Source organism: Trichosurus vulpecula, chromosome 5 (assembly GCF_011100635.1).
Source record: "Trichosurus vulpecula isolate mTriVul1 chromosome 5, mTriVul1.pri, whole genome shotgun sequence".
NCBI lineage: Eukaryota > Metazoa > Chordata > Mammalia > Diprotodontia > Phalangeridae > Trichosurus > Trichosurus vulpecula.
In genome coordinates this window covers 265,036,187-265,050,108 of record NC_050577.1, presented here as the reverse complement: position 1 = coordinate 265,050,108, position 13,922 = coordinate 265,036,187, and the positions used below count along the sequence as shown (strand labels likewise).

The 13,922-nt window shown below is 52.8% G+C and overlaps 1 protein-coding gene across 1 annotated transcript; it reads left to right on the top strand.

The window, feature by feature from the left end:
• On the top strand, window positions 1-9,578 carry NXPH4 (neurexophilin 4). Its single transcript, XM_036761871.1, has 2 exons — window positions 1-57; window positions 8,685-9,578. The coding sequence occupies exons 1-2, from the start codon at window positions 1-3 to the stop codon at window positions 9,576-9,578; spliced, it is 951 nt and encodes a 316-aa protein (XP_036617766.1).
• Window positions 9,579-13,922: the final 4,344 nt, after the last annotated feature.

The following is a 13,922-nucleotide window of genomic DNA, read 5'->3' as shown; positions in this document are numbered from 1 at the left end:
ATGCGGCTGTTCCCTGGATGGCTGGCCCTGCTCCTCATTCCCTGGTTCCTGCGGAAGGTAGGGGGGGCGGGGGCTCTGGGAGGAGGGGGCGGGGAAAAGGGCTGGGGACCCAGGAGTCTGGGCCTCCAGGGCCCTGGGGAATGCTAAGCGTCAGGGGCTTGTCTCGGACTCCTGGGTCCACGGGTTAGACCTGGTAGGGGCGAGGGGAGATTCCTCTGCGCCGCGCCGGTCCCCTTTACCCCCATCCCCCATCCCGACAGGATCTAACTTTGCGCGGCATCTGGGAGCCTAGGGGAGTGGGGTAATGTGGGTGGCGGGCTGACAAAAAGACCCCAGTACCCCTGGACCCGCGCTTCCTCCAGAACAAGTTTGTGTAGGCGGGGGCAAGGGAGAAGGGTCAGGCCCCAAGTGCTCCTCCAGAAAAGGGCGAAGGGAGCGTGTCAGAGACACAACTCGAATGTGTGAGAGACAACGGTGAGTGAGACAGAGACTGTCTCTCCCTGTCTCTCGGTATCCTTTCTGTCGCTCTCGCTCTCCTTCTCCCTTCGGTCTCGTTGTGTCTCGCCTTGTCCATTTCTCCTATTCCTCTCTCCTGCACATTTTATATGTGTTATATTACTGTGTATATATCCCCTTATCTGTATACATACACACTCTTAACACATACACAATGTCATGTACACACAGCATCATATGCTTACCAGCTCACACACAATTTTACACTGGCACACAGCCTCACAGGTTGACTGAAGAGATTCCCATTCCATTTCCCTGCCTTCCTGGGGGGTAGGGGTGGGGGGGAGCAACATGTCCCCTGCCATTCAATTACAGAAGCCTGACAGCTGTACCCTCCACCTTCCTGATGAAGCCCTTAGCCCCTGAGTGTGAGCACACATGTGAGCATATGTCCTTGTGTGGAGTGTCTAAAAGTGCATTTGTGTGCTACTCCACTTGTGTGTGCTTGTGAACAAAAGTGCTTCTGTCTAAGTCCCCAAGGCCTGTTGATGTGGTGTGTAAATGTATGTGTGCATTTGTTTGTGAATGTGTATGTTTGTATATGATTCTTGGTACATAAGTGTGTACATTTGTATATTTCTGCACAAATGTTTATCTATGTATCTGTGTTTGACTGTGTGTAAACGAATATGTGTGTCTACAGCTGGTTATTTGAGGAATATTCTGAATCCTCTCTGACCTGCCCCATTGCCACAGGGTTAGGGCTGGAGTGGGAGTGGAGCTGCAGCCCCCCCCCCCCAGCTTCCCTTGCCCCCATTTGGTTCTTCCCTTCTATCAGCTTCAGCCCTCCACACAGCTGTTGATGGCCTCATATTAGGATGAGGAAAGGAAGATAAAAGAAGGACCATTCTTTAGGGCAGACTGGGATTTCTCTCTGGGTGCTTAACCTATTTGGGAGCAGAGTCTGGAGTGGTCATGGGGGGTGAGGGGAGCTCATCACCCCCAATTCTGATGACCCCTCTCATCCTAGTGGCTTCCCTTTCAGCCAACCCAGCTCCAGGATCTAGGTCTGATAAGTATCCAAAACCCCAAGTATTCAAATTTCTGACTCCTCCTCAGACTGTTTGACCTTGGGGGGAAAGGCTGAAAGATGACTAGGGAGTGGGTTAAATGTCTAATGCTGCCTCAGTTATCCCCTTTTTCTCTCTCCCTCCACCCCAATCATAGATTCCAGGAGGAAAAGGGGCAACTAAATAAAGCCCAGAGGCAGTGGGAGACTACCCCCACCACCAACCTCAGGCTTCATCTTGCCAGGTCCAACCCCCAGGTTCAGAGAATCAGGGAATGACTTTTGGGTTGCCTGGACCCCCACCAAAACCAAAAGGATTGTAAGATTTGGGGGTTTATACCTCTGACAAGCTAGCCCACCTGGCTGGAACTCAGGTTCAACAGGGAGTGATGGGGACTCCTAACTAGAGCTCTGGGTTCCCTGGTCCCAGAAGCTGATCAGCCCTCCACCCCTTTTCTGCCTCCCCCTCCAACACCCCCAATTCTTTTCCCCTTTAGCCAAATTCCCCCAGCTGACCAAGCTGGTTTAATTTCCTTCCCCCCCTGAAGGGAAATGAAACATCTGGCAGAGACTTGGGCAGAGTGAGAGTGAAAACGATTGTGTGTGCACTGCAAACGGTGAATCTGTGTGTGTATTCATACATCTGAATGTATGTACCTATGTGTCTGAAGATGTGTGTGCATCTGTGTCCAAGTATGTTTATCTCCATGTGTGCCTGTGTATCTGAGTGCATCTTTCTCTGTAAGTGTATCTATATTTGTGTGGGTGTGGGGGGCTATCTATGTCTAAGTATGGGTCTGTGGTGTGAGCTAGCTTGTGTTTAGAGTATATATGAGAGCCTGGGTAGTTGCCAGATATATGTCAGAGTGTATATCCATGCCTAAATGCCCTTGGGTTGGGTTTTCTTTTGGGGAGGGGAAGCCAAAGCATAGATCATATGCCAGGAGAGCAGGGAACTGTCTGGGGAGTATTCACCCCCTCAACACCCACAAAACCAGCCTATCAATCTGCCTCCCTTGGCCTATTAAACCCCAACCTTCTCCCTTATCTTTACTGTTCTTTTCTTCATTCTCCTCTCCCCCTTATCTCCTGTCTCTAACCTAGCTTTTTTTCCATCCATCTCACACCCCTCCTTTATCTCTCTCTTATCTCTCTATTTCTCCTTATCCATCTTTCTCTTTCTGCTATCCATTTCTCTAACCACCTATCTTTGCAGTTACTGTCTCTCATGGTTTCCTCCTCCCCCTTCTATCTCTCTCAAAATCTGTTTGTTTTCCTTACTCTCTGGCTTTCTATTTCCTAAATATATTTGGTCTCTCTGCCTAGGTTATTTTTTTCTGCCTTTTTCTCTCTCTATGTGTCTCTCTCCCTCAGTCTCTGAACATCTCTGTTTCTCTCCCTGAGCAAGTGAAGCCGCCTCAGGAGCAAGCCCACCCGTAAAGAAATGGGGCGGGGCAGGATCAATACTAACTAATCACTAATTACTAATTACTAATTAGCTTCTGGAGCGGAGTGGAGGCTTTCTGGGACTCTCCAGTCTTGGGAGCAGAGAGTGGGATGGAAGTGGGAAGAAGTGGACAGAACCCAGGAGTCCAGGCCTCAAGGAGATGTGTCCCGCTACTCCCTGGGCGCCGCCCCCACCCCAGTGGCCCGGCTTCCCGCTTTCTTCCACCCCTCCCGGTCCCCCACTAATCTCTGGCTTGGCCACTTAGACACGCGTAGCCCGGCCTCGAGAAGGGAGCAGCGCACAGGGATTTGGGGTAATCTGGGGCCGCAGCTGGGGCCAGGTCGGCGGGGAGGGAAGCGAGATGGGCAGCGGCTGGGTTCAGTAGCGGTCCTGCGACCAGAGCTTCTGAGGAAAAAACATCGCGTCTTATAACCGGGAAGGGAAGGAGGGGAACTGAAATAAGGAGGTGAGGGAGTCGGGAGAGAGCTGAATAACAAACAGCAATAATAAGGGACAGCGGAATAGAGGGGGCAGAGATAAAGCTAGATATAATGGGGACAGAAAGGAAGAAGTGGCAGAAGAGCAGGATAACGGAAGAGAAAGCGAGGGAAAAGAGCGGGATAACGGGGATCAGAGGGTGGTAGCGAGGAATGGAGCGTGTTAAGAGGGTTTGGTTGTGGGGGAGAGTGTGATCAAGGGCTGTGGAAATTGATGAGTCTTTTCTCCCTTCTCCAGTCCCCTCCCTTTTTCCTCCCCCCAACACCTTCCTCCCCCACCCCCACCCCGCCTCGCCGGCCTCCGGCTCCTGCTTCGGGAAATTACATCCCTGCCCCCCCCCCCCCCCCCCCCCCCGCGCCCCGGAGCCGGCGCCTTTATAGACACATTTATTGCAATAATAAAGTGAGGCGCGGGGCTGGGAGGGGGGGCGAGGGCGGGGGGGGGGCGGACCGCTCCCGGGGGGCACCCGCTCCGGGAAGCAAGGAAATAAAATATAAAATAAAATCAAAATTCAGATAGCAGTGAGCCCTGCGCTGCGGCCCGGGAGACGGGATGGGGGGAAGGGAAAAGGGGGTAGACGCTGAGACAAGACCTTTCAGCTCTGCAGCCCTGTGCACTTCCTTTTCCCCCTACCCCAGGCCTCTCCCAAGGTCACTAGGAGGCAAGAGTCATGACCTCAGAGAAGCTTTACAACCCTACGCCTTCTACCCGGGTTTGCAGGATGGGGTAATGGATTAGCGATCTGTGACCACCTTCACAGTCCACCTCCGATCACAGCTCGGTTCTAGAGGCTAAGGAGAGACGTCGCCCAGTGTAGGGGGACATAGGCTGGGCGCCGTGGGCGGGAAGAGCCCACAGGGAAACGAGTAGGAGAGCCTTCTCCTCTGGAGCTTTTGGCAAAAGTAGAGGCGCTGAGGTCGGACCCTATTTTCTCCACCCACACAGTGATTCGTGACCCCCTCTCTTTCCTTTTGCAGCCCCGGGAACAGCCCACCTAACCCTCTTGGCCCACCCTGTGTGACTAGAATGAGATTCTTCCTTCAGGACACCCCCACCTCCAACAGCACATAATACTCTGACACTGACACCAGTTGTCCCGATTGTCCTGTCTTAGCAGGGCCCTAGAGGATGGAAAACGGTGTGTGTGCTCATAGCTTCAGCCTCCTTCCTTCTGGCTGAGCTGAGGCCAACCCTAGTCCCTAAACCACTGCCCTCAGTTACCAGAGCTACCAACTGTGGGATGGCTACTGTCCCAGCGCCTCTCAGCTGATCTTGCCCGGGGACAAGGTGGGGGCAGAAGGGGGGGGATCCCTGCAATGCGGCTGGGGGGGCACTGAGTTCTCCAAAGGCCCTGATTCCTCCTATCACCTTTTCCCAAATAAGCCTACTTCTTTTCCCATTCCAGACTTTGCCCCTCGACTAGCTGTGTGCCCATTTACAAAGAACTGTGAAGAGTTTATGGGCAATAGCTAGAAAACGGACCCCGGTACCCACCCATTTGCCCCTTTGACCGAGATGGACGGCAAAATCAGAGTTCTTACTCCACCCTCCCAACGTTCTCTCCTCTCCGCGTTCTCTTCACTCTTTTTTTGTAGTGGAGGGAGACTGGGGGGGGGGGGCCGAGCATTTGGTGGTGCTCTCCCCTCTCCAATGTCCTGGGTCCCCTCAAGCTTCTCTAATAACCCGGCCTTCCTCATCCCTCTACTTTCCTAATCAATATGCCTTCCTAACCCTTCTATGTCACCCCTTTCCCCCTTACACTCAACTGCTCACACTTGGGGGACGAAGATGAACTGAAGAGCCCCTCTCGACGGCTCCATCTAGTACCCTCTCAATGTACCGCTTCAGCTCGTAATACAGCTCCCCTCCCCGCCCGCTCTGGCCCAAGGCTGCGAGACTCTGGAAAAGACAAGCTTCTCTTCTCTTTCCCTTTCCCTCTCCCCCCCCCCCCCCCGCCCAACCCCGCGCTGTCAACCACGCTCGCCTCTCCCCTCTGCAAATGTCACCGCGCCCAATTAGCTTAATTAAACCGAAGCCTCGGCGAACGTTCGCCCCCTCCTCCAGTCCCCCACTTGCCTCCCCCACTTACACACTTCTGAACTGCCCCATCCCCATTTCACCCTGCGAAGGGAGCCCTAGTCCTCATCAGAAAGCGGAGTAGGCCCAGAGGGATCACCAAAAGCTTCCGGGATCCAGCCATACCTTGTTCTGTCTCCTTGGATCAACCTGTGTCTCCCCCAGCCCGTCTCTAAGACAGGCAAAAACATCAGCACAAAGAGAGACTGAGAGACAGAGACACCCTGAAAGAATCAGAGACAGAAACAAAAAAAAAAAGAAAAGAGGTGACAACAGTGTGGAGAGAAGGGTGGAGAGCGGGGACAGACAAAGTCAGAGAGAAATAAAGACAGAGACTCTGACCCAGAGGTTCAGAGATAAAAGTGTGTGGGGGAGGGAGAAATAGAGATCAAGAGGAAAAGGATTTTATTTCATTGTTTTCTCTCTTATTCCCATTTCTCAGTTCCTTTTCCCAGTAGATATACCCCTTCTTCCGCCCAGGTCACTACCCCTCCCCCTCATCCAAGGTCGGCTAGGGCACGCGCACACATACATACACACACACACACCAACACACATATGCACACTTCCCTTTCATCTCTTCCAGACTCCTGCAGTGAATGGGGAGGGGGGGGAGAGGACCAAAGCCACGGGATTTACAGGGATCAGAGAAGGGAGACAGCAATTTGTCTGGGATCAGACACCCGGGGTGGGGAAAGAAGGATGGACAAGCGACTTTCAGACACCCCCTCACAGCTGTCTCAGGACCCCCCCAGTTCCCAATCCCTCCCCCTTTTTGGCTGAGCTGGTCTCTGGGGAATTGGCAGAAACCTGACTGGGTTCCTTCCTAGCTGGGCTTCCTCCCAGCCAGAGGAGGGTAGCACTTAGGCCAGCACCAGAAAGGAACTAGGACTTGGATTGGAAGTGGGTAGCATGGTATGCCCAGAAACCTGAAAGGGGCAAGGGTCAGGCGGAGGGAAACTGGGAAGGGGTAGGAGTGGGTAAGGGAAAGAAACAGTAGCTTAGATCGTCCCAGAAAAGAGAAGCAGTCGGACCCGAGGCAGGAATCTTCAGTGGCTGTACCTCCTGAAGTCTGGGTTTCTTATCTACTGTGTGGGCAACAGGGGAATCGGGGTGAGGGGACGCTTGGTTTCTTCCCCACAGGGCAAAGGCATGGGCACAGTTCGGGGCTACCGCTTCTTTGTCGCTCCTCTTTCCCAGCCCAAAGGGCTCGACAATCCCCTGCTCACTCACCCCTACTTTTCCGGATCAAGGGGCTCATCTCCCCCAACTTTATCCGGTAGACCAAAGGGCTCACAGGCTTTCCCGATCATATACCTCCAGTCCAAGAGTCTTAGTTCCCTCGTCTTCTCTCTTTCCTACCCCCAGATCAAGAGGCTCAGCGCCTCTGCTCCCCACCTCAGCCCAAGGGGTCCTCCTTGTCTTTCCCTCTTTTTCGTTCCCCCGCTCAGTGCTCAGTGTCTGGCTCTTACGCTCTCATCGCCCCCCTCACCTGGGCAGGGCTGGGGGATGGGAGGAGGGGGGGGGGCGATAAATATGTATGATGAGCAGGCGGCGGCATTAATAACCCGGGATCGCAGCGCTGCAGGGACTGAGGCGGCGGCGGCTAGACGGAGATTCCGGCTCATCTGTGGCTCCCCACCCCCACACTACGACTCCTGGGGCCTCCGGCCCCGCACTGGTGTGTACACAATGTGTACACACACAACGTACACAAACACACAGCAAGTTCATACATGGTGTGTACACACTCCCGGAATACCTTGAGTGTACAAGGACAATGTACACACCATGTACACATGCACTATGTATATACACCCTTCGAATGTATGCACTCACGCCCCTCAGTGCCTCACACACGGAGGAAGTACACACCGTTGGATTCTCAACACTACCTAGTGTAGAAACGCACACTCAGACACACACACCACACACACACGGTTCTCTTCCTCCCTCCCTCCCAGCTTCCCAGCATCTCCATATTTCTTCACTCTCGCTCTCTCCTCGTCTCCTTCATTCCCTTCACCCTCTTCTCCTGCGCACCCCCCCCCCCGCCTCCGCCCCCGGATAATTGATGGCCCGGGCCTGGCCCGGCCGCTCCCGCCTCTCGATCCATCTTGTACTCGCGCCAGCGCTGTCTCACCGGATCGGCCGCCACCTGAGACACGGAGAGACAGGCAGGAGAGAGGAAGGAGGGGGAGCCAGCTAGGTAGAGGCCGCGGGAGGGGTACAGGAGCAGGACCCTCACACCTGCCCCGCCTCCCTGATTCCCTGCAAGCCCCTTGGGGCAAGAGGCTCTCCACCCTGCCCACTCCAATGGGAGCTGGCTGTGAGAATCTTATTTGGGGCATAACTGGAGTAGGGTTTCAGTCCTCGCAGTTTAAGACTGCTCTGCCACAACCCCCTCCCCAGGGCAACTTTCGGAGCACTAACTGCAGCCAGCTTCTATCTCTAGCTCAGCAAGGCCCCCCTCCGACGGGGGAGAGAAAATACAGAGGGCAGCTTGAGAGCGCAGAGAGGCAGCTCAAAGAGCTGGGGAAGAGCCGGCTCTGTGCCGACCTCTTCTTCCCGCTCCCACCCCCCGCCGGGGTCGGCATTGGCTCAGCCCCATCTGGCCGGGCCCTGAGTTGCTGAGTCGCAGTTTCCCGCCCCCGTCCCCCGAGACTACCTCCAGATTTTGATAGATTGCTGCCCCCCCACCCTGATTAATGAGCAGACACGGGGGCCACAGATGGAGCTGACCGTGCTAGGCGGCTGGCCTTGCTTCCCCCTACCTTCCTGTCCTTCCTGCTCTGTTTAGCTTTCTCCCCACAAACCCAAAACCTAGCGTCCTCTTCTCTCCTCCAGAAGGGGACGGAGGGTGAAGAGGACAATTGGTCCAGGGATAGAGGAGGGCTGGGGATGGCTTAGGAGAGGCAGAAAGACGGTAGGCAGAGTTCAAAGGAAAAGGAAACAGGCATGAGACACGTGGAAGATCTGCTAACTGTGTTTGGCTCTTTCCCCCCGACGGTTCGCAGAAAAAGGGGCCCACCTGGGAAGAAGAGTGCATGAGCTGGGATAAGAGATGCTGCTTACCTTCCCAACACCTCCTCCCTTCTTTCTCTCTCTCTTCTCTCTCTGTCCCTTCCCACTCCTCAGGCCTCCAGTGCACAAATCCCGGTGTCCCGGACCCCGCGTTACCTGGAGCTGCGCCCTGCTGGGGCTGGAGCGAGCTCCCCAGGCCGCCTCTTTCCGGCCCCACGTTCCTCTGAAGGCTATGGCGCAGCCGACACCTGGAACTGGGCCTGGCCAACCAACTACACCGGGGCTGGGGGACCTGGAGGGGCTGGAGCCGGCTTAGCACCCCCAGCACAACGCACCAAAAGGAAGCCTTCGGTCAAAGCAGCCAGGGCGAAGAAGATCTTCGGTTGGGGAGACTTCTATTTCCGGGTGCATACCCTCAAGTTCTCCCTGCTGGTGACTGGCAAGATCGTGGACCACGTCAACGGCACTTTCAGCGTTTACTTCCGGCACAATTCCTCCAGCCTGGGCAACCTAAGCGTCAGTATAGTGCCTCCGTCAAAGCTTGTAGAGTTTGGGGGTGTTCTGCTTACTGGGCCGTCACCTCACCCTCTGCAGTCCACTCTGGCCTTGGAGGGAGCCGCCCTCTCTGGGCTGGGGTCTCCCTTGGGGGTACCTTCGGGGGGATCACTAGGGATGCCGTCGGGGGGAACTCTGGGGGGTGCCCTAGGGGGCGCGCTCGCAGGTCCCCTTGGAGGAGCACTAGGGGTCCCCGGGGCTAAGGAGTCTCGGGCCTTCAACTGCCACGTGGAGTATGAGAAGACAAATCGAGCTCGGAAGCACCGCCCTTGTCTGTACGACCCTTCGCAGGTGTGTTTCACAGAGCACACTCAGAGCCAGGCCGCGTGGCTCTGCGCCAAGCCCTTCAAAGTCATCTGCATCTTCGTCTCCTTCCTCAGCTTTGACTACAAACTGGTGCAGAAGGTGTGCCCGGACTACAACTTCCAGAGCGAGCACCCCTACTTCGGATAGCGATTCCCCCTATTTCCCAGCTACTGCCCTTTGCTTCCCTGAAACCCAATCCTCCCATAAATGAGGCTGTCAGGGAGCCCTTTATCCCAAACATCTCCTATATTCCCACAATTCCTCTGCCCGGGGATCTCATCAGATGAGGGCAACAGCAGAGCAGAGACAGGGAGGCCTGGGTGCAACCTGGGCAAGGGTGAGGGAAGAGGGGTTTTCATTTGAGGGGAAGGGCAAAGGGGAGTTCCACATGAAGACACTCCCATCCTGTCCCATCTCTCCTTCCCCATATATTACCTCTCCTTTCCTTCGCTTAAGAGTTTTCCCTTCCACCTTAGAAAAGTGTTGCTGCCCAGCATTCCTGGGACCTTACCTTGGCTCTGTCCTCTTCCAGTTCATCTCCCTTCCCAGAAGACCCCAAGCCCCTCCTTCCTAACCACCTCCAAATTCCCCAGGGGCAAGGGGAGAAGAAAAGGGGAGATAGTTCAATGAGGGTGTCTATTTCCTCTGCCCTGGGCTTTAGAGCCTCCAAAGCATTCACTTTGGTCAACAACCTCTCCCCCAACAACTTCTGACCTAGCTCTCTGTACTTCCAGCCCCTCTCCCCAAGATGTCTATACTCCAGTTCTCTTCTAGTATTACCTGGCCACCTATAATAACCGGCCTACCCTTGTAATGTCTAGCCCCCACCTTTATTCTGCCTGATCCCTTATTATATCCATTCACCTCTCTGTGACCACCCAAGACCCCAGCTGGGGCAGGAGAAAAATCAGCACTGGAAGGATAGGGGAGCTACTAGGCCCCTGGTCCTACTCTGGCCCCTGCTTACCTTCTTCAATGAGCAGTGGTGCCAGCCCTATCCTGCCTCTCCCTCCTGCTGCTTCTTATTTTCTATGCCCCCCCTCCAAGTCAGATAAAAAGGGAAGAAAATAAAGTCAAATCTAATGTGAGTCTGTGTGAGCCCTTTACAGAGGTGATGGAGTTGGGGAGAAAGGTGGTAACATGAGGATCACCTTGGCTACCTCCTTCCCCACTCTGGGAATAAGTGAGGGGGCAGAAGTGGGGGTGAAAGTGGTCACAGAGAAGAGGAAACTGAAATTAGCTTTGAGAGGGGAGGGACACCTAGCCCTGAAAAGAGAGAAGGCTGAGGACATTTTTGCTGCTGTCTCTAAGATCAGCGAGAGAGGCACGGTTCCCTAGAGGGCGCATTGCAGAGGGGACACACTGACTAGAACAGGGGAAAGGGACGTTAGACCTGAGAGGGGACAGATACTAGTGAGATTAGGCAGGGGGTGGGCCAAATGGGAACAGGAGGAAGAAAGGGACCAGGGTCTAGAAGGCAGAATGAGGGTCTGGGTTATAAGGAAGGTGAAGTGACGAGCCATTAGTCTCTGTCCCAACTAAGCTAGACATACAAGCTGGGGGAGCAGAGTGGGAAGGGAGGGGCTAACAGTGTTTGTGGCATCTGGAGCCATCGATCTTACTTTTACTTCCTTAATTTCATGGGCGCTTAGTTTGCAGACCCGCAGGGGTGGAAGAAAGGAAGGAAGAAGCCTGGGGAAGAAGGAGATGTGGAGGAGATAGGGAAGAGACGTAGGCCCCCCAAGCTGGAGGTGGGAAGACATGGGGATGTGCAAATACTGCAGGTACCTTGTATATACTGACTACATGCCCCACCCCCCACCTTGAGTCTCCTGGCCACCCCCAACTGCCAGCCCCCAACCCTAGACTTCTCCTTCCTTCTGGAGCTGTAGCTAATTTTATCTGCCTCTAACCCCTGCCCAGGCGTTAATTGGCAGCAGCTTCATTAACAGCTCTCCAATGCCCAAAGCCCCCTCTACCCTGGGGAACTCCTGTTAGAGGAGGCAGACAAGCTTAGACACAGAGTCCCCTCCCCTCCAGTCCTTCAACACCTAGGGACAGGTGGAGCTGGGGTGAGGAAGAGGAAGGGAAGTATTCCCTAGATTAGGGTAGCTGGACTGAAGCAGTCATTAAAGTGAGACATAGGTGGGTGACATTCAAAATAGGATTCCCATCTTGGTGAGGAAAGGACCTTTTGCAGACATAAGCTCCAGGGAGACAATGTAAAGAAGGCATGCAGACCTGGGTTCCCTAGCTGGAGGGCTTTGAAGGTCAAGGGCAGTGTATGGGAATGGGGAGGGAAGGAGAGGAGGGTAGAGAGATCTGTTTCTCTATGGCCATAGAGGTGAAGGACCAGGAGATGGAGGAGAGGCTTAGATTGCATTGGGAGGGAGAGACAGAGATAGAGGAGGGAGAGACAGAGACAGACAGACAGACAGAGAGACAGAGAGAGACAGAGAGACGGGGGCAGGGGAGGGAGAGAGAGAGAGAGAGAGAGAGAGAGAGAGAGTAAACCTGAGGATAATGATAGGGACTGTTACCACATCAACATCTTTTCCTGAAAATCTTAATGGAGGTTGTTTTTGTGAATAGGTTTTATAGGTTTATAGGTTCCCAAAAAGCAGGGACCACTCCATGTACTCAAGGCTTGTCTGTACATTTTTACCTTCTAGGAGGCAATTTGCAGTGACTGAGGAATGTGGAGGGGGCTGAGGGAAGTGGCTTCCCCAATTGGTCCTTAAAAAGTGCCCCAAAGATACATAAAGTCCCTGTTATGCGCTAAATGGTGGGCATACAAAGCTGAAAAATGACACAGTCCCTGCCCTCAAAAAGCTTACAGTCTAACAGGAGGAGATGCCAGGTACATATAAACAAGTCAGAAAGGAGCAAAGGAGAGCCAGACAGAGTTATGAGAAATTAGAGAAAGGAAGAATTATTTTCACCTGAGGGGGAAGAGGAGCAGCGTCTGAGGCTCCTATCCCCAGTACCTCCTCCCCCAAATCCCCATCAAAGCAGGAGATTGTTCTATCCACTCCCTTTTAACACGTCTTATCATTGTCCTTTTATTATTTCTTTTCCATTTCCAGGCTACCTTTGATGGTCACAGGACCTTTGATAGTCATAGAACTTCAGAGCTGGAAAAATCACAGAATTGTGGACTGAAAGGGACCTCAGAGGTCATTTAGTCTGCTTGGGTACCAGAAGTATCCTTCTTCAACATTCCTAAAAAGTGGTTCAGCCTTTGCTTGAATACCTCCAATGATGGAGAGCTCATTACTACATGAATAATCCATAAAACTGTTGGGATGTTCTATAGACTATCACAGTCGAAGGGAACCCTAAGAGACTGTTCTGACCCCATCACTTTGTGGATGAGGAAGCTAAGATCTAGCAAAAAATGGAGACAGCATGATGTAGTGAAAAGAGAGAATCAGCAAGCATTTCTTAAGCACTTACTGTAAGCCAGGCACTGTGTTAAGCCGAAGGGAGACAAAGACAAAAGTGTGAATGGTCCCCGTGGTCTAGAAGCTTACAATCTAGATGAAGGAGATAGCATGTACATAGATACAAATAGGATGTATGTAAAGGAAAATTGGGAGAGAAAGGCACTAGTAGCTGGAGCAGGAAGAGAAGTTTCATAGAGAAGGTAGTATCTGAGTTGAAACTTGAAGAAAACTAGGGATTCTGAGGGACAGATGTGAGGAGAGAGAATAACCATTGCAAAGGTGATAGATGGATCATCATGTAAGACCTCCAGCTTGCCTGGACCATAGTGTTTATGGCAATGAGTAATATGTAATAAGGCTGGAAAGAATTTGGAGCCAGATGGTAACGGACTCTAAGTACCAATCAAAGACATTTACATCTGCTCCTAGAGGTACTAGGGAGCCAATGGAGGTTGTTGAGTAGGGGAGTGACATAATCAGGCCTGAATTTAGGAAAGTCACTTTGGTTATTTTGTAGAGAATGGATTAGAGTAGGAACAGATTTGAGTCAAGGAGACCAGTTCAAAAGCTATTGCATTAAGTCTAGATAAGAAGTGATGAGGGGCTATAGTAGGGAGGTGGCTGTGTGAGCAGAGTGGAGGGAAAAGATGTCAAAAGTGGTAGAAGTAAGAAGAGGTAGAAATAAGAAGATCTGGCCACAGAGCGATCATAGGGGGTGAGAGAGTGCTAAGTTCAGCATGACACACAGGTTGCAAACTTCAGTGACTGGAAAGATGGTGGTACCCTAAACAGAAACAATGAAGTTTAGAAAAGGAGTGGGTCTGGAGAGAAAGAGTTAAGTTTTAGATATGTCAAGTTCAAAGGACATCCTATTTGAAATATCCAGTAGGAAACTGATGATACAGGACTTAATTAAGGTCAGAGTGGCTCAAATCCATCATTTTATAGATGAGGAAAAAGAGACACGTGAAAGACTTGGAAAGGCTCACACAGCTAGTAAGGATCTGAGGTGAGATTTGAACCCAGGTCTTCCTAACTTCAAATC

Bases quoted from the DNA above. Each gene is read 5' to 3' on its own strand.
- NXPH4 (XM_036761871.1), top strand. From the start codon at position 1: ATGCGGCTGTTCCCTGGATGGCTGGCCCTGCTCCTCATTCCCTGGTTC. The intron at 58-8,684 runs GTAGGGGGGGCG...CCCACTCCTCAG, and splicing joins TTCCCTGGTTCCTGCGGAAG to GCCTCCAGTGCACAAATCCC.